Below are 26940 nucleotides of genomic sequence, written 5' to 3'. Positions count from 1 at the left end.
ATCATGAGAAATGTTTTTAAATCTGGGTCTAGATTTTCAGTTGTGTTGGGGTGCCCAGGACTAGGTGGGGTGGGAGTGCTGCGTTCTGATGATGGTGAGTGGTCTTGATTTCTGTTAGTAGGATTCTTACGTTTGCCTTTCGCCATCTGGTAATCTCTGAAGCTAGCTGTTATAGTTGTCTCTGTTAAGAGCTTGTTCTTCAGGTGACTCTGTTAGCCTCTATAAGCAGACCTGGGAGGGTAGCACTCTCCTTAGTTTCAGTGGGCAGAGTATTCTCTGCAGGCAAGCTCTCTTCTTGCAGGGAAGGTACCCAGATATCTGGTGTTCAAACCAGACTCCTGGCAGAAGTTGTGTCCCACTCACCAGAGGTCTTAGGATCCCGTGTGGAATCCTGTGTGGGCCCTCGGGTGTCGGGCAACTCTGCTGGCAAGGTAGCCCGGGGCTCGAGTGTGGTCTAAGAATTTAAACACACAGAGGATTCATAAAATGTGCAGAGAAGTGTTAAAACAATGCAGACGCTGAACAGATAATTAAATTCAGGCCAGGTGTCCTAGCATCCTACCTGCACATTTTGCATTCCCCAGAAGCAAAAATTCAATGATTCTTTTCTATCACACATAACTGTTATGTCCCGTGTCAAAATTCCACATCTTCAGGATGCAACTCAAATCTCTTCTTACAAGCTAATGACAACCTAACAGCAATGCACACTAAGGACTTCTCCATGCTGGCCCTTCCATCATGAATTAATCTTTATAATTGAGACTGTTTAGGCTGCAAGAGCCAGAGAAGCTCCTCCTCCTCCTTCAAAGCTCATCAGAATTTTCCTTTCAGCTTCCTTTAGCTGCTGTGCCTTCCGAGCTTTTGTTAATGAGTTTATCACTCTTTCTTCTTTCGATGGCAGAGGCACAGCACACATACACAATTGGTAAAGACTCTAGAAGACACTGACACATTGGACACAAAGAATACCAGGAACCTCCTGCTTTTCTCTTTTTTCACCGCCGATGGTAGAAAATATAGAATGGTGATCTCAGTCCCAACAACACTGTTGCTTTGCATCAGCCTAGTGTTTGTCAGGACGCCGTTTTATGTGTTGGCTATTTAGCATAATTCTTCTCTGGTCTTGACATCCAAGAACATCTCCCAACATTGATTAATATCTTCTGGGCAGGGGCTGGGTTGGAGGAGGGCCAAGATGTGCTTTCAGTTAGGAACCACAGACTGAAACCACACTGAAAATTAAATATCAATTACCTTAAAGCCGAGATCTGTCAGGTGGTCTTTCTCCCTTCTGGTATATCGGTGACACCCAGAACAACGTATTGAGTTAGTGATCTAAATGCAAATAGTAAAAACTCTTCTTTTGAATGTAGCTTTACTCTCTCATTCTGCTTCACTATAGGCCCAGAAACAGTGCAGCCAATTAGCATGACTGAACTCACTGACCCAGAGGTTGGGGAGGAAGAATAAGCCATTTCCCCTTTCAGTTGTTTCTATGGGGTATTTTGTCACATCAGTCAAAAACAGAGTAGAGCAGTCACCTGTTAGCAGCATGATTTCTCTATGCACTTTTTATTTTCTATACTGTAGATGAAGTGGGGGCACAAAACATGATTAATGGCAAAGACAGAATATTTCTGGGACTTATTCCTTTATCTAACTAATAAGTCTATATATACATATATACACAGAGAGAGACATTTGTATGTGTGTGTATGTGTGTGTTCTATGTTTATAGGCCTAAATATCTGTATGTGGTTTTGAAAATAAATACCAAAATCACTTTTGCACATACAGGTAAATTCAGTTCCTCAATTGTTCCTTAATTTTTAATTTCACATGATGACTTGTTTATATTAATTACCAACAGTATTTATCCAAGGTATCTATCTAATAAACTTAATATTTTATGGTATTTTATATCTACCCAACCTTCTATATAAATGCAAAAGTTTGCTGCTTATAACAATTCAAGAGACCAGAGACCATAGAATTTTACCATAGAATTTTTAATTTTTAGTACATAAGTTGTCAGAAAATGTTAATGAAGATCTTTAAAATGATTTACAATTTCAAAGCAGAGGTAAATTTTAATTCCATATTTAAATATTGCTTTGGAAGAAAAAGGATGTATGCTTTGTAGGAAGAAAATATAAAATAACAAGAAAAACTGCTCAGTCAGTAAGCTGTTTGCTCTGTTTTCTTCTTGTTCTCATTATTGGCAGTTATATGGTGATACCTATAAAAGAGAGTACACATAAACTATTACATTCGTACAAATTCTATTCATATCATTGAATGTAACCTCTGTCCAGTATTTCCCTTTACTTTTCCCTTTCAAGACTCCCTGTTAACAGGCACCATTTTATTTCATGTGGTCCCACTCTCTGCCACCCCTGTGGAAAATATGTTTCTAAAAGTCACTCGGAGCCTCCCATCACCGTATCCTAGCATACAGCTCCTGTGGGCATTCCTGCTCTACTAGAAGCCATATCAATTCCCAGAACTCCAGAAACCCATAGGTCAGGTAGATAGCCAGAACCCCAATAGGCCCCATACTGGACCAGAGGACTCACTGGCCATCAGAAATGTAGCCCACTAAAATCAGAAGACCAGGGAAGAAACAAAAACCAAGGAAGGGGGGAGACACATATCTAACAAAGACAAACTCAGAAATCAACACCAAAACCTATAATTACTCCAAACCTAGATACTAGAGACCAGCATAAGAACTCAATAAAAAACTTCCTAGACAATATGGTAACACCAGAGTCCAGCTACCCTACTATAGCAAGCCCTGGATATTACAACAGAGCAGAAGTACAGGAAAAAATGACCTTAAACCCAATTTCAAGAAGATGAGAGATGTCCTTAAAGAGGAAATAAATAAATCCCTAATAGGAAGCCAAGAAAAAAAAACTAGCAAGCAGGCAAAGGGATTAAATAAAACTGTTAAAACCTTGAAAATGGAAATGAAATCATTAAGGAAAACACAAACTGGGGGAACCTGGCAAATGGAAAATCTAGGTAAACAAATAGGAACTACATATGCAGGCATCACCAAAAGAATACAAGAAATGAAAGTGACATGTCTTTCTGAAACAAAACATCAAAGAAATCTGGGACACTATGAAAAGAACAAACCTAAAAATAATAGGAAGAGAAGAAGAAGAGAAGAAGGAAGAAGAGGAGAGGAGGAAGGAGGAGGATAAGGGGAGGATAAGGAGGAGGAGTAGGAAGAGGAGGAGGAGGAAGAGCTCAAAGACTCAGAAAATATTTTCAATAAAAATATTTCTAACCTATAGAAGGACATGCCTACACAGGTACAAGAAGCCTACTGAATACCAAATAGATTGGATCAGAAAAGAAAGTTCCCTATCACATAAAAATTAAAACACTAATTATACAGAAAAAAGAAAGAATATTAAACACTTCAAAAGAAATTATAGAATTATGCCCAGCTTCTCAACAGTGACTCTAAAAGCTAGAAGGAACTGGACAGATATCCTATAGACTCAAAAACATGAAATAAACTCACATCAGCAAAAACAAAAGAAGGAAAATATACAAACACACACAAGATACACACACACATACATATTGCCAACAGCAACAAGAACAAAATAAGAGGAATTAGCAATCATTGGTTACTGATATCTCTAAATGTCAGGGGGTTCAATTTTCCAATAAAAGGACAGAGACTATCAGAATTGATGTGAAAATAGGATCCATCTTTCTACTGCATACAAGAAACAAACCTCAAAGGTAGACATTACCACAGAGTAAAGATTTTTCCAAGCAAATTGACATAAGAAGCAGTCTGATGTAGCCATTTTCATTTCTAACAAAATAGACATCAAATCAAAAGAGAAATACTAGGGATAACAGACATTATGAATCAAATAGATCTAACAGATATCTACAGAATACTTCACTCAAACAGAAAAGAATATGCCTTCTTCTCAGTACCTCACAGAACTTTCTCCAAAATTGACTACATATTCAATTGCAAAGCAAGTCTGAATATATAAGATAAAATTGAGATAATCTCTGAAGTATCAGAATACCATGGATTAAAGCTGGCTTTCAACTACAGAAACAACAGAAAGCCTACAAACTCATGGAAACTGAACAACTTTTTACTGAATGGAAATAATTGGGTACAGAAAGAAATGAAGGGGAAAAAAAGGATTCCTAGAATTCAATAAAAATTAGTGTACAACATACTCAAACTTATGGGACACGATAAAGGGGCTGCTGAGAGAAAAGTTTATAGCACCAATTACAAACCTAAAAAAGTGGAGAGATCTTAATAGCACACCTAAAATCTCTAGAACCAAAAGAAACAGTGTCATTCAAGAGGAGTTCATTGCAGGAAATAATCAAATTGTGACTAAGACCAATAAATTAGAAACAAAGAGAACACTCCAAAGAATCAATGAAACAAAGTTTTGTTCTCTGGGGAAATCAGCAATATAGACAAACTCTTTTTTTTTTTCTTCTTCTTCTTCTTTCTTAGGATGATGACTTCTTTTTTTTTTTTCTTTTTTTTTTTATTACGTATTTTCAATTACATTTCCAATGCTATCCCAAAAGTCCCCCACACACACTCCCCTACCCACCCAAACTGTGTTTGCTAGGCCCCGGCCTAGTCTCACAAGGGACAGCTATATCACCTTCCTTGCAACAAAGGCTTGCTAGTGTATGCAATGGTGTCATCGCTTGGAGGCTAATTATGGGATGGAACCCTGGATATGGCAGTCTCTAGATGGTCCATCCTTTCGTCTCAGCTCCAAATTTTGTCTCTGTAACTCCTTCCATGGGTGATTATTTCCAATTCTAAGAATGAGCAAAGTGTCCACACTTTGGTCTTCGTTCTTCTTCAGTTTCATATGTTTTACATATTGTACCTTATATCTCGCTATACTAAGTTTCTGGGTTAATATCCACTTATCAGTGATTACATTTCATTTGAGTTCTTTTGTGATTGGGTTACCTCACTCAGGATGATGCCCTCCAGGTCCAACCATTTGCCTAGGAATTTCGTGAATTCATTTTTAATAGCTGAGTAGTACTCCATTGTGTAAATGTACCACATTTTTTGTATCCATTCCTCTGTTGAGGGACATCTTGGTTCTTTCCAGCTTCTGCCTATTATAAATAAGGCTGCTATGAACATAGTGGAGCATGTGTCCTTCTTACCGGTTGGGACATCTTCTAGATATATGCCCAGGAGAGGTATTGCGGGATCCTCCGGTAGTACTATGTCCAATTTTCTGAGGAACCTCCAGACTGATTTCCAGAGTGGTTGTACAAGCTTGCAATCCCACCAACAATGGAGGAGTGTTCCTCTTTCTCCACATCCTCGCCAGCATCTGCTGTCACCTGAATTTTTGATCTTAGCCATTCTGACTGGTGGAGATGGAATCTCAGGGTTGTTTTGATTTGCATTTCTCTGATGATTAAGGATGTTGAACATTTTTTCAGGTGTTTCTCAGCCTTTCGGTATTCCTCGGGTGAGAATTCTTTGTTCAGCTCTGAGCCCCATCTTTTAAGGGGGCTATTTGATTTTCTGGAGTCCACCCTCTTGAGTTCTTTATATATATTGGATATTAGTCCCCTATCTGATTTAAGATAGGTAAAGATCCTTTCCCAATCTGTTGGTGGTCTTTTTGTCTTATTGACGGTTATAGACAAACTCTTATCCAAACTAAAAGACAGAGAGGCAATATCCAAAATAACAAAATCAGAAAAGGGGTGGGGGGAGGTGGAACATAACAAAAGACACTGAGGAAATTTTTTTAAAAAGAAAAATCACTAAGTCTTACTTCAAAAAACTATACTCCATAAAATTAGAAAACTCTGAAAGAAATGAAGAATTTTCTTGATAGATACCATTTACCAAAGTTAGATCAAGATCAGATAAACAATATAAATAGACCTATAACCTCTAAGAAAATAGAATCAGCCACTAAAAATCTCACATCCCAAAAAATCTGAGGAACATCATGGTTTTAGTGCAGAGTTCTGCCAAATTTAAAAGAAGACTAAATGTCAATCCTCCTCAAATTATTCCACAAAATTAGAAACAGGGGGAACATTGCAAAATTCATTTTCTAAGGCCACAGTCACCCACCCAGATACCCAAACCACACTAAGAGTTAACAACAAAAAAGAGAATTACAATTTTTCCTCATGAATATTGATGCAAAAATACTCAATAAAATACTTGCAAACTAAATCCAAGAGCACAACAATATCATCTACCATGATTAAGTAGACTTCCTTCCAGAAATTTAGGTATGGTTCAACAGATAAAACTCAGCCAATATAATCCACAATATAAACAAACAGGAAGAAATAACCAAATGATCATTGCAGAAGATGGTGAAAAAGCCTTTGATAAAAATCCAACACACCTTCATGGTGAAAATCTTGGAGAGATAAGACATAAAAGTAACACATTTAAGCATAATAAAGGCAACTTACAGCAAGCCTTTAGCTAACATCAAATTAATGGAGAGAAACCCAAAACAATTCCATTAAAATTAGGAATAAGAAGAGGTTATCTACTCTCTGTATATTTATTCAATCTAGATATAGCAACAAGACAACTAAAGGTGATCAACGAGATACAAATTGGAAAGGAAGAAGTCAAGTATCATTTACAGATGATATGACTGTACAAATAAGTGACCCCAAGAATTCTACCAGGGAAATCCTACAACTGATAAACACTTTTAGTGAAGTGGATAGATACAACATTAACTCAAAAAAAAATCAGTAGCGCTCCTACATACAAATGATAAACCAGATGAGAAAGAAATGAGGAAAACATCACCCTTCACAGTAGCCACAAATAATATAAAGTATTTTGGGGGAGCTCTAAACAAGCAAATAAAAGACTTGTATGATAATAAATATCAAGACTTTGAAGAAAGAAATTGAAGAATATATCAGAAGATGGAAAGATCTTCTATGCTCCTGGATTGGTAGGGTTAACATATTAAAATTGGCCATCCTACCAAAAGCAATTTACAGAGTGTGTAATTCCCATCAAAATTTCAACGCAATTTTTATAGACATTGCAAAGACAAATCTCAACTTCATAAGGAAAAAAAAAAACGCAGGAAAACTAATACAATCCTGTACAATGAAGTATCACCATCCTTGATTTCAAACTATACCACAGATCTATAGTTATCAGCATAAAAACAGACAGGTTGGCCAACTGAATAAAATCAAAGACCCAGACATAAATATATATACCTATGGATACCTGACTTTAGATTAACAAACCAGGAATACACAATGGAAAAAAGAAAGAAAGCATCTTTACCAAATGGTGCTGATCTAACTGGATGACTGAATTTAGATTATTGCAAATAGATTCATATCTATCACCCTACATAAAATTCACATTCAAATAGATCAAAGACCTCAACATAAAGCCAGATACATTGACCCTGATAGAAGAGAAGATAGGGAACAACCTTGAATTAATTGGTACAAGAGACAAGTTCCCAAACAAATCACTGATAGCATGGACCATAAGAACATCAATCTATAAATGGAACCTCATGAACCTGAGAATCTTCTGTAAGGCAAAAGGACAAACTGGTAGATTAAAGAATTAGAAGAGATTTTCATCAATCTCGCAGACCAATAGAGAGCTTATATCTAAAGCATATAAAGAATTCAAGAAACTAGACACCAACAAACCAAATAATCCAATTTATAAAATGGGGTGCAGATTTCAACACAGGACTCACAAATAGCTATGAAATATTATCACTTAAAAGAAATACTCAGCATCTTTATTCATCAGGAAACTGCACATCAAAACAACTCTGAGATTCTATTTTACATATGTCAAAATGGTTAAGATATAAACACAAGAGACAGCTCATGCTGGCTAGAATGGGGAGCAAGGGGTACACTCCTCCATTGATGGTGAGAGTGTGATTTTGTACAGCCACTATGGAAATCAATATGGCGGCTAATCATCCACTCTTTGGCATGTACCCAAAGGACACTCCATCCTACTGCAAGGACACTTGCTCAGCTATGTTCTTTACAACATTATTCATAGTATCCAGAAACTGTAAACAACCTAGAAGTCCCGCAACTGTAGAATCGACAAAGAAAATGTGGTATATTTACACAATTTTTTATATTTACACAATTTACATATTTTAACTAAGATGTTAAAAAACAATGACATCATCAAATTTGCAGGCAAATTTGCAGGAAATGGGAAACATCATCCTGAGTGAGGGAACGCAGATCCAGAAAGACAAACATGGTATGTACTCATTTATTGGGCAGTAGCTGTTAATTAAAGGACAATCATCATACAGACCCAGAGAAACTTAGGGATGGGGAAATGACACATTGATCTCCCTGGGAAAGAGAAATAGAGTAGATTTTGTGGGTGGGTGGAGATGGGAACAGAAGGGATCAGGTAGGAATGGGAGAGATAAAGAGAGATAGTACTAGCAGAGGTGACTGTAATGGTAAAAACCTAATGAAGTTAGAACTCTCTGGCATATACGAAAATGATTCTAGGGAAGTCCCCTAGCAATAGGGGGTGTAAAGCCTGAACCAGCCATCTTGTATAACAAGGCAAGTCTCCTAGCAGTGGGACTGAGATATGAACCTAGCCACAAAACCTTCGACCTCAAATCTGTCCTGCCTATAAAATATGCTGGAGGATCCTTTGGGTATATGCCCAAGAGTTTATAGCTGGGCCTTGAGATAGATTGATTCCCAGTTTTCTGAGGAACTGTCATATTGACTTTGAGGGATTGAATGCCTGAGACTGCATAGATGGCCAGGAACCAGAGGCATAACAGCCCAGATACCAAGGATAGAAGCAAACATGTACTGTTTAAAAAGCAAGTCAATGATGCTTTCTAATGATGTTCTGCTATACTCGTGGATCCACTGCCATAGCACCAGTGCCCATTTATCATCAGACTGGTATCATCCAACAACTGAAGGGAACAAAGCATATCAAAAAACTAAGCCACGCCTGGGGTTCAGAATATCAGAATGACAGATCTAGGAGCCAGAGGAGTCAAGCACACCATGAGAACGTGGCCCACAGAATCAACTAAGCAGACCTCACAGGGGCTCACAGAAATTGAATCAACAAACATGGATAACATCTTTGTTTGGGTCTGAGATAGGTTCTCTACATATACCTTATGGTAGTGTGTTCTTCTGGGATTCCTAATGGTGGGAGCTGTGACTGTCTCTGATTCTTTTCCCTGATTTTGGTACCCCCTTTTTCCTACTGGGTGGCCACACCCAGCTCTGCTATGAGGGTTTACACCCAGTTTTATTGTGCCTTTCTAGGCCGTGTTCGGTTAATATCTTTGGGAGGGCTAGGCTGCTTTTTGGGGGATTGTTTTGTTTTGTTTTGTTTAAAGGGAAACAGAGAAGCTGATATGAAGGAGAGAAGAAGTAGGAGGAATGACTGGACGGAGTGAAGAAGGGGTTAACTCTGGTCCAGTAGTAATCTGTGAGAAGAATAAAAGTTAAAAATGTAAGTCATTCAGAATGTAGAGGGGAAGGGTGCCTGTGTGTGGTTGGTGGGTTCCTTTGCTTGGACTGCCATAACAAAGCATCAGCCATGTGGCTTAAACAGGAGGTTTTGCTTTGGTTTGTTTGTTCTGGTTTGTTTGTCTGTTCTAGTTGAAAGCTAGAAGGTCAAGATTAAACTATCCTGCTGAGAGGCAAGAAAAATTCTGTCCTCTGACTTCCCTTGTGTATGTTTGTCCTATTGTTGAGTCTTCTTTTTTTTTAATTTTCTTTTAATTTATTTTTTTTATTACATATTTTCCTCAATTACATTTCCAATGCTTTCCCAAAAGTCCCCCATACCCTCCCCCCCACTTCCCTACCCATTCATTCCCATTTTTTTTTGGCCCTGGCGTTCCCCTGTACTGGGGCATATACAGTTTGTGTGTCCAATGGGCCTCTCTTTCCAGTGATGGCCGACTAGGCCATCTTTTGATACATATGCAGCTAGAGTCAAGAGCTCTGGGGTACTGGTTAGTTCATAATGTTGTTCCACCTATAGGGTTGCAGATCCCTTTAGTTCCTTGGGTACTTTCTCTAGCTCCTCCATTGGGAGCCCTGTGATCCATCCATTAGCTGACTGTGAGCATCCACTTCTGTGTTTGCTAGGCCCCGGCATAGTCTCACAAGAGACAGCTACATCTGGGTCCTTTCGATAAAATCTTGCTAGTGGATGCAATGGTGTCAGCATTTGGAAGCTGATTATGGGGTGAATCCCTGGATATGGCAGTCTCTACATGGTCCATCCTTTCGTCTCAGCTCCAAACTTTGTCTCTGTAACTCCTTCCATGGGTGTTTTGTTCCCAATTCTAAGGAGGGGCATAGTGTCCACACTTCAGTCTTCATTCTTCTTGAGTTTCATGTGTTTAGTAAATTGTATCATATATCTTTCAAATAGCTTGTTTCCTGGGTACCATCTTCCTTTGTATTGCACTTTGTATCTTAGCCTCTTTTTTTATGTAAAGACTCGAGATTGGATTAAGGCCTGGTCTAGTGGCTTTATTTTACCATAATCACCCATTTAAAGGCCTGAGTTCCAAATAATTATACATTAACATGAGGAAAAAATGAGATTGAGGCTTTAATGTACAGAACAACCTATAGTCTAGCACTGGGAAAGATGTGCAGGGAGGATCACAAACCCAAAAGCAGCTTGGACTATGCAGAGAGTTTGTGATTATCCTGAACTACAGAGGGAGAGGTAGAGAGAGGTGGGGAAGGGAGAAGGAGAAAGAAAGGGAGAGAGGAGAGGGAGAGAGGAGAGAGGGGATGAAGGAAAGAAAAGGATAGAAAAAAGGAACACAGAAAATAGGAGAAGAAGGATAGGAAAGTAGAGATCAAGAATAGTGAAAAAAGCATGTATAATTTAAAATTTCCTCTAAAACAAATAACAATTAAAATATTGTGTATTAGTTTATAGCTATAGCTAATGAATTAGCTATACATTAAATTTCAGTGTATTGTATCTTATTTTATAATTAGCTACTAGAAATCAGAATGCATGTTTATACATGGAAATCTTTGTCTTATAAGTATAATGAGAATATTTTTCAAAATTCTGAAATATCTAATCGAGATATGTAGTAAATAGTAAAATGGTAATGATAAATACTCATAACATACATTCTGTAAATTATTAAAGATCATAATAATGAAAGAGATGAGAAGATCCATCATCTGTTCTTCTGCTCTACCAATTAAATATGAATGGTCACCAGGAAATTGTCCTGGCATACATGACATTACCACACGCCACTGCAGTGCCTAATGTCACTCGTCTAACAGAGAACTCTGAAACTGACTCTATAACCAAAGATGATGAAGGATCTCTGGGAATTCCAGTGTTTATGCTTATATACGCCCCCCTTTTTATTTGCCTATAAAAGTTGTTTTGGAGAACTCACTCTGTGTATCTCAAAATCATATTTCATATAGTTATTAAAAGTCCTAAAGTCTCACTTACATAGTAAAGCCATTAAATGAAGCATATTCCTCAGCTGTAAATCCATAAATATCTTTGTGGGCTAGGTCCGTATCTTGCTGAAGAAGAAGTTTTACAGAACTTGTTGGTTCAACAATCAGAGCAATCATGATGGCTGTTCTGGAGCAAGACATTCACAAATTTATTCTTCTCAACTTATTATTCAAATATAGGTCCTCCTCTATCCCTAAGAAGGAAGTCATCGAGAAAATGGAAAACATTGTGCTGGCTGCTCAAAACTGCACAGCAATGACAGACCAAAGGAAGACACCTAAACACACAAAGTCACTTGGAAGCAGATGATTCAGTGCTTTTCAAACCCTGCCTCCTGGAAGCCTCCTGCTTTCAAGAGGTCTCAAAATTCCATAGGCGGGACTGTTGGGCACCCTAGTTCTTCTCTCCCATTAACTACAACACTGGCTCCTATGCAAGATTTGAAAGTTATTATAAATGATGATAATAACTTACAGCTACCCAAATAATTAAGCAGTTTGATTTTATAGATCGAAAAAAAAAAGGAACATTTGAGAAGTATAGGTAATTTGCCCTAAATCATACCAGGTGGTTAAAATATCACAGATGTATAATTAATGAATATATTCATATTTATATATTATTATTAATAAGCTGTAATTACATGACATCCTATTTAGTATTATTTATTATACCTATACCTGTGGTTTTTATCTGATGCATTTACATCTGCTCCTTTCTTCAGAAGGAATTTTACCATATTTTCATTATTTTCAGCAACAGCAAGTAAAAGCGGAGTGTGACCGTCCTGTAAATAGTATTTCAAAATAATTACTTAAATAATTTTTAATTGTGGATTTTAGATTTAAGTACAATTTTTAAGTATGTTTATAAGAAACTCTTGAATGCATACTTTAATTTTTAAAGGATTTTAATACCTAAAAATATCTGACTTTAAATACCAACAAACAAATTAAGGTCGGGCTGCTAGATTTTTAAGAGATAATTTGTATTCAAAGCTTAATGCAAATCATAGGTATAAAGTGATCCAGTTATGAATATCATTTATATGTTTTGTATCCCATTATCTCAAATACATATACAATTATGTATAATTGTTTCTATAGTTTTATTTAATGATCTCCAAAAATATCATATACACAAAGATCACTGAAATGAAGTGACAAAGTGCTTTTCTAAAAATTATTTTTCAGTTACATCCACTAAAGTTCAAAGGGAGAATTAGGCTACTTTTAGCATAATGACTGATTTTCAATTCAACTTTATCACTATTATGCAGTAATAACCATTTAACAGATGAGGTTTATTATTTTATGTTAATACTAATTTGTAAAGAACCCAAACATTCTTATGTAATATGGCTATAAAATTATCACGATAGAAACATTTCTTTGTACATCAGGATTAAGGTCTACAATGAAAGGTCTAAAATGAAGTGCAAAGACTTTTAAAAGAAGGAAATTATCGGATTTTGATAACCTATTCTTTCAATTCAGTTTGGCAAATTCATTACATTAAAGTATATGCTTCTGCTATCTGAATTATCTGCAATTAATACTCTACAAATTTCTGAAATGAATATTTCCTTTCATAGATACTTACCTTATTTTTGGCTTCAAGATTGGCTTTATATTGAAGCAATTTATTGGCTAATGAAATATTTTGGCCACAAACAGCATAATGGAGAGCCGTATTACTATAAACATCTACCAGATTTGGATCTGCACCATGAAGAAGAAGAACCGTAGCACAACTCTCCTGTTGACACTCTACTGCCTGCTAGTGGAACAAGAATAAATGAGTGGACAACTTCCTATTTCAGGTACATGAATGAACATTTATTGTTACAACTTAAAACATGAAATTTCACTAGAATAAGTGTTCAAATACACTCCACTTAAAAAGAAGAAAAATGGAACACACCTTAATCAATGGGGTTCTGTTTTCACTATCCTGGACATTAATTTTGCATTGATTCTCAATTAAGAGAGAGACAATATTTGTATATCCATTAGCACAGGCCAAATGCAAAGGTGTTCTATATTGATACAATAAAACATGAAGTTAGAGATACATCTCAATTATTTATTATACCCATGAACAATAAGATTAAATATCAATATATCTGTTTTATGTCTTCGCTTATATTTAATAAAAATTATGCTACCTATAATTGATTTTAATGAATTTTAAAAGCTAAACAAATGTCTTGAAAATTAAATATCATTTTAAAGAAAATTAGCTCTATTAAATTAAAAGATTTTTTTTCTTCCTGATTTAAAAGAAAGAAAGAAAGAAAGAAAGAAAGAAAGAAAGAAAGAAAGAAAGAAAGAAAGAAAGAAAGAAAGAAAGAAAAACAAATGGTATCTGGACTTCAGAATAGATGATAAAATAAGATACCCTAACACAATTCAGATTGCTCTCCAAAACTTAAGAAACATCCCTAACTAATACAAAGGGCAATGTCAAAGGCATCTTTCTCCCTGTTGTGTATTTCTCTGCCCATCAAGTGGTATTGTCATTTCCAATGTTGCAAATATATGTAACAACTATGTAAACCAGGCAGTATGTGAAATGTGTGATAAAATAAATAAGCTTGCTACATTATTCACGAACTCCAGGACCAGGGGATCTAGTGCCCGCTTCTGGTCTCAGCCAAATCACGAATGTGTGCCGGGTGATGGTGGCGGCGCACTCCTTTAATCCCAGCCCTTGGGAGGCAGAGGCAGGTGGATTTCTGAGTTCGAGGCCAGCCTGGTCTACAGAGTGAGTTCCAGGACGGCCAGGGCTACACAGAAAAACTCTGTCTCAGAGAAAAGAAAAAAAAAAAAAAAAAAAAAAAAAGAAAAAAAAAAAAAAACCCGAATGTGTAACACAAAAGAAGAAAGGCAACCATTGTCTGCCCAAGGAAGTTTGTTACATTATGTAAAGTTATCAAATTTCTTTAAACAAAACGATGTTATTTATTTTGGTATTTCCAGGTCTTAGAGACTTTGTAATTTCCTTCTTGATGATAGCCTTTCCTCACACACATACACCCTCCCGTGGGGCACAACGCATACCAAGAAGCAAAAGAGCCAATGTAAGAGAAAACAGTGAGCCAAGCAAACATGCGCAAGTTAAGGAGCCAAAACCTATGTGTGACCCTATGCCAAAGACAGTGATGCTGTTCAGGAAACCACAGAATGACACCCAGGTTCTACAGCCCTGACATGCTTTCTCTATAGTTGGAACAGCCAGCTGCCCCAGCTTGTCCTCCCCAGTTCCTCTCTAGACCCTAGGTTCCGGTCACCTGCTTCTTTTGTCCCGCCCATTCACATTGTATTTCTTGCGTTCAAGGTAATCCTTCAGCTTCTGCTCATTGCCAATGGTAGCAGCTTTATGAAGTTTCTTTAAGTGCTTATCTCGAAGGTGATATCCTCCACCTATGGACAGGCTGGGCGGTGCGGTTTTGGCCAGGCTAATGGGCACTTCTGAGGAGTGGCTGTGGGAATCATCTGTCTTCCTCTTTCCCCTGAAGGGGAAGAACTTCTTCATGGTAAGATCTCTAAGTAAGATGTTCCTGGGAATCCTAACCAACAGCCCGGGTCCTCTGCCGCAACCACCTTGTTCACAATTGCCTCTCGATCTGACCAAATCTAGACTTGTGTGCTGACAAGAATCTTTGCCTGGCTATAGCCAGGGACCAAAGCAGCTATATCTGTTGCCTAGAAACTGTGCAGAGCTTCTACTGCGCAGCTGCAGCCTTGATTGTGATCCAGTTAGCGGAACTGGATTTTCATATTTGATTGATTTTGGTATTATGGCCACATACACAATCTTGCCGTTAAATCCTGAGCCTTGGATAGAAACCTATTAGTGTATAGCCCATTTTCCTTCAAGGATGGATGAAATCGCTTGTTAATTTAACCAAATCAATGTGGGTTGAAGAAGGTGGATTTCTGCCCGTGGTGTTGTCTCCGCTTGCATGGTCACGTGCTATAGCTTGTTATACCTATCATCTCTGGATGATCTCAATTTTAAGCACACTTTGTAAACATGCCCCTCATGTTCCACCTTAACTTGTCTACTTAAAAAATTAAAAGTCCGTTGACGACTGAGCTCAATGTATCTAAGGCTCATTAACTCTATTGCTTTTCCCTGCCCTTGTCCACCTTTCCCTGTATGCTCTGTGTTCTACTTAACCAGACTGAATTCCACTCATTAAAATCCCTTCCATGTAAATGTAGTCAGTAAATGTGCCTGTTCTGCTTATGTCCTTTAAACCTAAGCCCTAGTAAACTCTAACCTGTTTTATCTACTCTGAGACTCTGAATAGGACTAAAGGGAACCACCATGCCGTCGGTTTTCCTTTTCAGTTCAAGAACATGACCTTTAAGAAGACTGCTACTCTGTCCATCAACACTTAACTAGTTTCCTACCCCAACTGTTGTCCCTTTCCTCTCCCCTGTTACATCATTTCTCTTCAATGCCCCTTGGCTAATGACTTTGCTTCATAATTGTTTGAGAATCACAGTAGAGAAATTCTACACGAGTCAAATAAACCTACCTAATTACCTGCATCTTATCCAAAGCAATAACAAACAAACAAAAAACCCATCTTGCCATTTTTTTCATGTAGGTTATATGTCCACATTACTATCAAAAGCCAGTATCATTCTATGTGCCCTAGACACTGTAGCCTACCTGATAACATTGCTTAAGTAAAATCTCCCCTGACTTCCTTATGTCTTACAAGTTTACTTCTCTGATCACTAATTCTGATTAGGATAAATATGTGTTAGGATATGTCACATAAAAAAACAAAAGACTTTTGGCTACTTTATAGATTCCCCCTTTCTACCACCCTAATCCATATCCCTTTCCAACCCCACAACACTAGGCAGGAGAGAAAGAATACTAGACTGGAAATGGGGTGTTGGCATCATGAGACTACTTCCTGGTGATTAGGGTATCAAGTTCCTTGAGGCAAATAAATTCCTTCTATGAAATAAGCAGCAATCAACAGCACCCAAACAGCAGCAACAGCAACAGCAAGGGCATCAGCAGCTGCCACCTCTCTTGGGACACTTGATATACCCTCTCAAGGGTTCCCAGAATTCCAAATATAAACTATCTTCACCTTTCAAAATCAGACCCCTGTCAGAGATGAATCATGCATGCTGTGGACAATCTGAGGCAGCCTCATATTAAGATAAAAACAACATTTGTGTGTTTTTAAAGAAACCAAAATCCCCACTACACCTAGATTTGAGTTTCTTTCTTTCTTTTTTTTAATTTAATTAACTAAGTAATTTTTTAAATTTTTAAAAATTTCTTATTAAATATTTTCTTCAATTACATTTCAAACGCTATCCCAAAAGTCCCCTATACCCTCCGCCCGTCCGCCTCCCCTACACACTCACTCACATTTCATGGCCCTGGTGTTCCCCTGTACTGGGGCATATAAAGTTTGCTAGACCAAGGGGCCTCTCTTCCCAATGATGGCCAACTAGGCCATCTTCTGATACATATGCAGCTAGAGACATGAGCTCTGGAGGTACTGATTAGTTCATATTGTTGATCCATCTATAGAGTTGCAGACTCCTTCAGCTCTTGGGTACTTTCTCTAGCTCCTACATTGGGGGCCCTGTGTTCCATCTTATAGATGACTGTGAGCATCCACTTCTGTATTTGCCAGGCACTGGCATAGCCTCACAGGAGACAGCTATATCAGGGTCCTTTCAGCAAAATCTTGCTGACATATGCAATAGTGTCTGCGTTTGGTGCCTGATTATGGGATGGACCCCCGTGTGGGGCAGTCTCTGGATGGGCCATCCTTTTATCTTAGCTCCAAACTTTGTCTCTACAACTCCTTCCATGGATATTTTATTCGCTATTCTAGGGAGGAATAAAGTATCCAGGAGTTGGTCTTCCTTCTTGATTTTCTTGTGTTTTGGAAGTTGTATCTTGGGTATTCTAAGTTTCTGGGCTAATATCCACTTATCAGTGAGTGCATATCAAGTGACTTCTTTTGTGACAGAGTTACCTCACTCAGGATGATATCCTCCAGATACATCCATTTGTCCAAGAATTTCATAAATCCATTGTTTCTAATAGCTGAGTAGTACTCCATTGTGTAAATGTACCACATTTTCTGTATCCATTCCTCTGTTGAGGGCATCTGGGTTCTTTACAGCTTCTGGCTATTATAAATAGGGCTGCTATGAACATAGTGGAACATGTGTCTTTACTGCCAGTTGGAACATCTTCTGGGTATATATATGCCCAGGAAAGGTATTGCTGGATCTATGTCCAGTTTTCTGAGGAACCGCCAGACTGATTTCCAGAGTGGTTGTACAAGCTTGCAATCCCACTAGCAATGGAGGAGTGTTCCTCTTTCTCCACATCCTCACCAGCATCTGATGTCACCTGAATTTTTGATCCTAGCCATTCTGACTGCTGTGAGGTGGAATCTCAGGGTTGTTTTGATTTGCATTTCCCTGATGATTAAGGATGTTCAACATTTTTTCAAGTGCTTCTCAGCCCTTTGGTATTCCTCAGTTGAGAATTCTGTTTAGCACTGTATCCCATTTTTAATAGGGTTATTTGAATTTCTGGAGTTCTCCTTCTTGAGCTCTTTGTATATATTGGATATTAGTCCCCTATCTGATTTAGGATTGGTAGAAATTCTTTCCCAATCTGTTGGTGGCCTTTTTGTCTTATTGACAGTATCCTTTGCCCTATAGAAGCTTTGCAATTTTATGAGGTCCCATTTGTCAATTCTTGATTTAACAGCACAGGCCATTGCTGTTCTGTTTAGGAATTTTTCCCCTGTGCCCATATCTTCGAGGGTTTTCCCCACTTTCTCCTCTATAAATTTCAGTCTCTGGATTTATGTGGAGTTCTTTGATCCACTTAGACTTGAGCTTTGTACAAGGAGATAGGAATGGATCAATTTGCACTATTCTACATGATAACCACCAGTTGTGCCAGCACCATTTGTTGAAAATGCTGTCTTTTTTCCACTGTAGATTTGAGTTTCTTAAGTAACACTACAGGAAACACCATATTTGCACTGTAAATGTGAAGCTACAGAGTAGAATCTAGCTGGACATGGTGGCATAAGCTCATAATTCTAAGATTCAAGAAACAGGCAGGAGGGCTTTGCAAGCTCAGAAAACAGCCTGGACTAGAGAATGAGACCTTGTCGACATTCCTCCCCATCACCAGCAAAACAACAAAACCAAAGTCAGGACCAAACAATCTTCACTACAATAACCTAAGTTCTTTGCTTGTTTTGAGAGAATTGAGAGATGAGGTGAACTGGGATCTCTAGTTCATGTCTCTTTTCCAATCATTCCCCTAATCTTTATGTACTCATTCCCTAACCTAGGCTTTTTGCTTATGTTTTAAGATCCATTTTTCTCATGTGATGTTATTTGTAAGGCTACTCCTCTCATATTCATATGAAAATGCATTATTTATCAAACTATAAAAGCATGGGCTCTGTGCCAGGCCAGAGATGCAGATACATTTCAATTTTGTTTTTCTAGGTATGACTCACAAGAGACCCCACGCAGGCCAGGAACTTCTTGTCACCTTGCACTGTAACCCCTTGGTCCCATAAGCAGTTTGCATTCCCCAAGCCTTGCAAGATGGTTTGAGGCAGTGAGGTCTCCTTTATTTTCCTTGGAACAGGGAGGGCTTGCATTCACTGGTATCCTTCCCCTAATTCCCATCTTCCAGGTTTTCAGGAGAGCAGCTAAAAGTATAGACCTCAGATTCCAGTTAGAAATTACACAAGCTTTTGTTTTGATAAGATACTAGCTCTCAGCTTCATAGCTATATAGAGCTCAGTTTCTTGTTGTCTAGCAACGAGTGCCTCTTGTTCCTAAACACATTACTACAAGCAAACACTTACCCTTCTTTCACAGCTTCAGAGGATAGACCCATGATTCCAAAATGTAATCCATATTCTCTAGGTTTACATACATATTTTTAAATCTGTGCTTCCAGCTTCTGTTGAAAGACCCACAACATGAGGACCCCCCCAACACACACACATTCTGACTGAGGAGAGGCGACACCGCAAATCACTCATGAGAAATGATCTTGATGCAAACTGCAAGAAGACTTTTATTTCAAGAGCACTCTCGTGCCTATAGTTATACACCAGGCAGGGGTAGAGGACCATGGAGACCCAAGTAGCTGGGTATGGGGGTATTTAAAGGAAGAAACCACAACTCAAGGAGGGGGGGCATTGTTGGAAAATACCAAAAATACCAGTTAAGAGTCACTGAGGACGTGGAAAGTCAAGTCAATTTTCTAAGAGCCTCTAACAATAGCACTATTGCATAGCAGGTTCCAGCAATGGTCAGGGTGGGTCAGGGTGACTTTCTTTCAAAGAACACTCCCTGAACCCAGGAAGCAGGAGGGTGGAGGAATGTTCCTGTTTTATGATTAGCATGCTTTGGAGCATTGAGTCACAAAGGTCACATTCTCAAGCCTGGGCCTAAAGGCCTAGAATTTTGTTTTTACATTATACTTTTTCACTGTCATGTCTGAAGATACATCAGCAAACAGTTTAACTCCTGCCAAAGTTTTGTAAAACCATCTGCCTCTGGTTGTGAAAGAAAGATGAAAGTTTAAGACCTGTAAGTCATATAAAGTACTCAGAAATTGCTGGTTGTTTGTGAGCCAAGAGGCTGCCTGGGGCTGAGAACAAAGAAGAACAAACCCGGGCATGCCCTGCCGTTAAAGAATTCCTGGGAACAGCTTGCCCGTAAAGATAGAGAGGAATGTGAGGACTTAATAGGGCTATCTGAGCTGAATCAACAACTCACAGAACCCTGACCTGCACGTATTCTTTTGCTAACATGTAATCTTTCTGCTGATATTTGAATAAGCCAATAGTGTGTTGCTATGCTGAATTCCCCACCCCTAAGCCCTTTACCCCATAAAAACCCCTAGCTTTTGAGCCTCGGGGTCGAATCCACTGTCTCCTGTGTGAGATGTTTCGACCCGCCATTAAACTGCCTCATGTGTTTGCAGCAAGAAGGATTCTCATGTTTCTTTGGGTGCTCTCTCTCTCTCTCCCGAGACTAGAGTGGGGGGGGGGGGTCCCTGAAAGGGGGTCTTACAGTTGCAGGCTTTACTCCATGCCACTAAGCTGGTGTCTTGCCCACACAGTTAATCTTTTGAATCTTCCAAACAAAACCAACTCTTTTTCTCTAAGGATGAAGCACAAATTTTGTCCTAGTACATTTCCCTTCTTCCTTCAGTTTCCAACATAGTTTTATTTAGACAGTGAGCTGGCATGTTCAGGACAACCATGAGGTTCAGTGATACATGAGAATTCAGAGGACTCAGCAACATGACTGTTGCAGTTAGAGTCTATTAGAGTGAAAAAGTATATACGATGCAATTAAAGAGAAACCAGCTTTGCTTCCTGTGTGGCTGCACATACCACTTCTGTTGTCTCTGGACAACAATGTCTGACATTATGTACTAATAATATCCACTGGAGCAACTCAGTTGAGCCTTGCTATTTGGGGTTATCTGGCATAGACCCATAAATATATGCAGCTCTTATTTTGCTAGCTTTGGCCACTGAAGCTCATTGCATTCAGCATGTCCATGGCTGTATGCATATGTACACTTACCTGTAAGTTTTTAAAAAACTGACAAGCTTTCTGTTCTATATATTGCTATATAACCACATCTTGCCCATTTCTGCCTTCCTGTGTACCAACTTGAAAATTCTTATTAAACATCTATGCTAGTCACTATCTTTAAGGGGCCACCTAAGTCCACTGATTTACATGCAGAATCCTTCATGGCTTTGTACATCTTTACACATAGAAGGATTTACATATGTGTCCTGAATTTTGTGTATTGTCTGTAATTTGTTGGGAGCCGCCCCCACATTCGCCGTCACAAGATGGCGCTGACATCCTGTGTTCTAAGTGGTAAACAAATAATCTGCGCATGTGCCAAGAGTAATTTTCCACTACATGTACTCTGCCTTTACTCGGCCATGGGCTGCAGCCAATCAGGGAGTGATGCGTCCTAGGCGAAGGATAATTCTCCTTAAAAGGGGACGGGGTTTCCGCCATTCTCTCTCTTACTCTGCGCTCTTACTTGCGCTCTCTTACTTGCGCTCTCTTACTTGCGCTTTTGCGCTCTGCGCTCTGGCGCTCTGGCGCGCTGGCGCGCTGGCGCGCTGGCTCCTAAAGATGTAAGCAATAAAGTTTTGCCGCAGAAGATTCTGGTTTGTTGTGTTCTTCCTGGCCGGTCGTGAGAACGCGTTTAAGAGTAATTCCCTCCTGACTAGGCCTGCCACCATTCTGGCAGTGATCATATAAACTCAGGAAATAAAATTTCCTGACAAAATGCTTAGTTTTACCTATAATCTTTAATATAAATCTTCATTTGCCCTTAGATACTGCCACACCCACTCCAGTATTGACTGAAGTGACAGGCCCAAAAGCCTGGACGCAGTCCCCAGGTGAAAATTTCACAGAAACTTAGTCTCCTGGAACCGTGGCATCCTGTAAAAAATGAACGCTCCAAATATGTCCTTGCTTTAGTTGGTGAACGGATCTGTGTGCTTTCCTTCAATATTGCTTTATTATAAATGCCTCTAAGGCTTGATTTTCACATACAGTTAAGTTTGATTAGCCTCCACCAGTGTTCCAATGTCCTAGGCAGTCCTTGAGCAGACCCTGAGCTTGGAATTCAGTAAGAATGTTACCTATTCAGTAACATTCAGAATTACCTCTAGTATTGAAAGGGAGACAGTGAAAGTAATCAGGCATTACAATTTTCTTGAATAGAGATAGAAATCTCAGGGCCAGTCTATATAGTAAATACTTAGAACAATAGCTGAGTCACTCTCATGCACAGGAATTTACAGTGGCCTAGGATCCCCTGGTGTGTGTTTTTCACTAGGCCCTGAGGAATAGCATAATCAGGTATTTACTAAGGGACCCCTGGTAGTGAGTTTAACAATAGATTAGCATTGCATCTGACCATTCACCTGGCTCCTGTGTGTAGCTGACCTTTGGTGGGGCTGCTTTTGATACAGTTACCATTGATTTTATTCCAGTTAGTTCCTGTTAGCATTTAGTACACATTCCTCTGTTTTGTTGTAAAAGTAATGTTGCATCAGATAACTTCAATGTACCTTGGATGGCCTTAATGGATCACTTCTTCGTTTTCTGTAATATATAAGACTGATGCTCACTTTGAGAAATTACATTCAGATACAGCAGTCCCTTGTGTCCATATTTGTTACTTTTCTCTGACTCCTGCCCACCTGTGCCTGATTTTCCTGCAGGTGAAAGGACCAAAAGAGTCCAGTCCACAGCAAGATACATTTCAATATCCATAGGTAGTTTCAGGATACAAAATCAATGATGCAAGTGTTTTTCCACTCTTCTGCTCAGACTGGCACATTCACATCTCCACACTAACAAAATCTTACCATTCTAACCATTTGGCTTCATGTGTTTTTCTCCATACTTGCTCTTCCAGTTTGGTTTTCATTTTGGTAAACAAAGCAACATATTATAGTGCACAAGAGTATACTTCAAGCCCCCCCCCCCACACACACACCCCGAAAAGAGTATACTTCATTTCACAAAGCCCTGTCATCTTACCAGAATTTCTTCCTTGAAATTTTCATAGTTTTGAATTTGTGTGGGTCAAATTAAATTAAATGGTATAGCACTATTAGGATAAAGCTATTATTAGTATTGATTTTAAGCATTTGTGGATCTTCACAACCTAAAGAGGGCAGGTGGTTCTCTTATGCTCACTGGTACAAGGCATGAGATGATTGACAGGCTGGCATTACAAACTGTGCCACATCTGGCACATGCCTTTTATGGCATGCAACCTGGCCTGACACACCAAATAAGAATTCCTTTAGAAAAATTATCCCTCTTATTTGTCCCAAGTTAAGTGTCTCTGGACCTTTTCTTCATTACCCAGAACTGGATGAGATAGTTTCGTGCTTTTTAAAATAAAATTTAAAAACATTTAACATTTTATTAGTAATTATATTTCACAACAATTGCATACAGGTATGCAGTGCTCTGACTACTGTAATGCCTACTTTCTCTTATCCCCTCCTACTCCCTAACCAATCTACATCCCTTCCCTCTTCCTACAGGTCCCTTTCCTAAGCTTACCTCTTTGGTTTGGTTTTGAGATGAAGTTTATCCTACAGGTTGGATTCAAATTTGTAATCTTCCTGTTTTAGCCACTCAGGTGACAGAATAACAGGCATGCTAAGCCATCATAAATGGCTTGGAAATTCTTGTTTGTTTGTTTGTTTGTTTGTTTTTCAAGACAGGGTTTCTCTGTATAGCTCTGGCTGTCCTGGAACTCACTCTGTAGACCAGGCTGGCCCCGAACTAGGAAATCTGCCTGCCTCTGCCTTCCGAGTGCTGGAATTAAAGGCATGTGCCACCATACCCGGCTGGCTTAGAAATTCTTAATTCTTGTCAACAAATGAAACTTTTAATACTGGGACTAGGTTTCATCCAAATGAGTTTTTGTCCAAAGGGTCCCATGGAAATTCCCACACAATCCAGGCTGTTGCCAAGATAGTAGGTTGCTCTCTACAAAGTGACAGCAAGTTCCTCATTGCTAAAACATACTATCACAACTCACTGAACTGGGAGTGGCTAAGCTAGTGCCTAGATAGAATCTTCACATACACACACACACACACACACACACACACACACACACACACACAAAATGTTATAGTATCTTCAACAATATACCCTGCAGGCTACCAAAGAGTAATGTAAATACCAACCCAAACACAAAACCTCTGATCTATAATCTGTCCTGCCTGCAATGTATGCCAGGGTAGCAATGCCACAGACCTTGTCAGAGTAACCAACCAAAGTCTGATTTGACAGAAGACCCACTCCATGAGACAAAACCCATACCCAATACTCCTTGAGTAACCAAGAACCAGACAAGATATGATAGCTCAGAGCAGAGCCCTAGGGTAAACACAAGTACTACTGTTCCAACAGACAAAGTAACAATGACGCAATTCCTAGTGATATTCTGCTATAGTACTAGCTTATGCCATCCTTACTCACCCATCCACAGAAATGCTGCTTTTTGCAGCAGATGGGAACAAATGCATAAACATACAGCCTGATATTATTTAGAGAGAGGGGTGGGAGGGAGAAGGAGGAAGAGACAGAGAAGGGAGGGTGAAAGAGGGAGGCACATAGCTTTAAACAAGATGTTCCTATCTGTGATGGTTTGTATATTCTTGGACCAGGGAGTGGCACCATTTGGAGGTGTGGCCTTGTAGGAATAGGTGTGACCTAGATGGAGTAGATGTTAGTGCGGGCATAAGATCCTCACCCTAGTTGTCTGGAAGTCAGTCTCCCACAAGCAGCCTTTGGATAAACATGTAGAACTCTCAGCGCCATGCCTGCCTGGATACTGCCATGCTCCCACCTTGATAATGAACTGAACCCCTGAACCTGTAAGCCAGCCCCAATTAAATGTTTTTGTAAGACTTACCTTGGTCATGGTGTCTGTTCACAGCAGTAAAACCCTAACTAAGACACCATCAAACCACTCCCCTTAGAGCTCAGTGAACCCCATGGAAGGGGAAGCAGGAGTGGAGACAGCAGGGGTGGTCCATACCAGAACAAAGCCCTTTAAAACAACTGAGCAAAGCTCACATGAATTTAGGGAAACTGAAGCAGCAAGCACAGGGCCGGCATATCTACACCAGGTCCTCTGCGCGCACATAAGACTTTTCAGTTTTCTATTTTTATGGGACTCCTGACTGTGTGAAGCGGCGGGTCTCTGATTCTTGTGCCTTCTCCTGGGGCTCTTTTATTTTCCTGTTGGCTTGCTTTGTCCAACCTGGATGTGGTGGTTCTTGTTTCATCTTATTAATTTTTTGATATGTTTTGTTGGTATCTCTTTGAAATCTGTTCCTCTCTAATGAGAAACAGAAAGAATAGATCTGAATGGAAGAGGTAGCTGGCAGGACCTGGGAGGAGTGGAGGGGAACTGTAATCACATTATACTGTATGAGAAAAAGATCTGCTTCATAAAAGGGGGGAAGAACCACTTGGAAGAGAGGACTTCTTTTCCAGGAGGCATGCTATTAGTGCCATTTCTGAAAGAGAACAAACAGATTAAAAAAAAAAAGGTTTATAGTTTACTTTACTACTATCCTAATGAGAACAGAGAAATTATATCACATAAAGAATACTGAAGTAGGACAATAGAGTGGAATTTTTTATAACAAATCTTTATCCATGCTACAAAAAGATAAAGAACAATTTAAATATATGAAAAATACACAAAATACAAAAAGACCTAAAATGCTAGATTTTTAAAATGTTTTAACATGAAACCCTTCCATCTTTGGAAGATGTCTTGAAGACAACTTATATCCTTGAATTCTCAACTCCTCCATCTCCCAAATGCCACTGGTTGGTAGCAGATGGTTACTTAGCTAATGTAGGAAATGCAGCTGGTGAGTTCTATTTTGCCCCCATCCTTACCATTATGCAACCTACAGACAGAAATTTTACTGAATAACAGAAATGGAAAAAAAAAATCAAACTAAATTATATATCTATTTTAAAAGATGATTGTAGTAGCTTTAAATGAATGCAGCCTCATACATTATATCCTGATACTAAAAGAGTTTAGTGTACTTACTAAATCTTTGCATCAAGATGATGTGGAGGAGGTACACAAGTGTGGTACATATCTACATGTCTATTTTGTCCCTGGCTTAGAAGTTGTCATCACGATCATTTTATTACTGCTTACAGGTTGGACAGTGCTGAGGCCAAGCCTGAAACCTTACATTACTTTCCACCCCCTCCCCCCACTGCTTTTTATTTTACTTAATTAACCAAAATAACTACATCAGAGTTCTAAATATTAAAGTGTTCAACAAACTTGGGTCTAAACCCTGAAGACAGCCTTTTCCATAAGCCTTTCTCAGAACTCACAAACTGCGCATCATCGTTTCCTTTTGAACTGACTTTGGGTTAATTGATAAAATTACGGCATTCAGAGCAAATAGAGCCCGCCTGCTTTGTAAACAAAGTTCTATTGGGAAGACAGCCAAGACTACACACTTATGAATTATCTGTGGCTGTTTATGTTTTAACACGAGAGGCAACCAACTGTTATGGAGAGCGCATCACCTTTAAAACCTAAAATTTTTACTAATTGCATCTTCATAGAAAACTGTATACTTCCACTTAAAAACTGAAAAATCCTAGAAAGACAAATTTTATTTGAATTAAAAGGATGTCTACATCTCTCTGACACTAAGATACCCATCCATTTTGGTCCACACGTTAAACTGATGAGTTCCTTGA

At 38.9% G+C, this 26940-nt stretch overlaps 1 protein-coding gene across 5 annotated transcripts; it reads right to left on the bottom strand.

Annotated features, from left to right (window-relative positions):
- Nucleotides 1-1993: 1993 nt before the first annotated feature.
- On the bottom strand, nucleotides 1994-25741 carry Ankrd7 (ankyrin repeat domain 7). Of its 5 annotated transcripts, none has more exons than XM_006505191.4 (6): nucleotides 19110-25741; nucleotides 13487-13601; nucleotides 13166-13342; nucleotides 12244-12350; nucleotides 11552-11689; nucleotides 1994-2242 (listed from the first exon to the last, which is right to left on the bottom strand). In XM_006505191.4, the coding sequence occupies exons 1-6, from the start codon at nucleotides 19181-19183 to the stop codon at nucleotides 2182-2184; spliced, it is 672 nt and encodes a 223-aa protein (XP_006505254.1). In that variant the 5' UTR covers nucleotides 19184-25741; the 3' UTR covers nucleotides 1994-2181. The 5 variants fall into 5 exon arrangements, 4 of the variants coding, with proteins under 4 accessions (XP_006505254.1, NP_001161229.1, NP_083478.2 ...); NM_001167757.1 differs by lacking the exon at nucleotides 19110-25741 and adding an exon at nucleotides 14856-15265 and having other exon boundaries at nucleotides 1997-2242; NM_029202.2 differs by lacking the exon at nucleotides 19110-25741 and adding an exon at nucleotides 14856-15265 and having other exon boundaries at nucleotides 1997-2242; nucleotides 13166-13339.
- Between the last annotated feature and the right edge of the window lie 1199 nt (nucleotides 25742-26940).

This window comes from Mus musculus, chromosome 6 (genome assembly GCF_000001635.26).
Source record: "Mus musculus strain C57BL/6J chromosome 6, GRCm38.p6 C57BL/6J".
Taxonomy (NCBI): domain Eukaryota; kingdom Metazoa; phylum Chordata; class Mammalia; order Rodentia; family Muridae; genus Mus; species Mus musculus.
The sequence above is the reverse complement of the archived record's forward strand: the minus strand, read 5'-3'. Positions and strand labels throughout refer to the sequence as shown.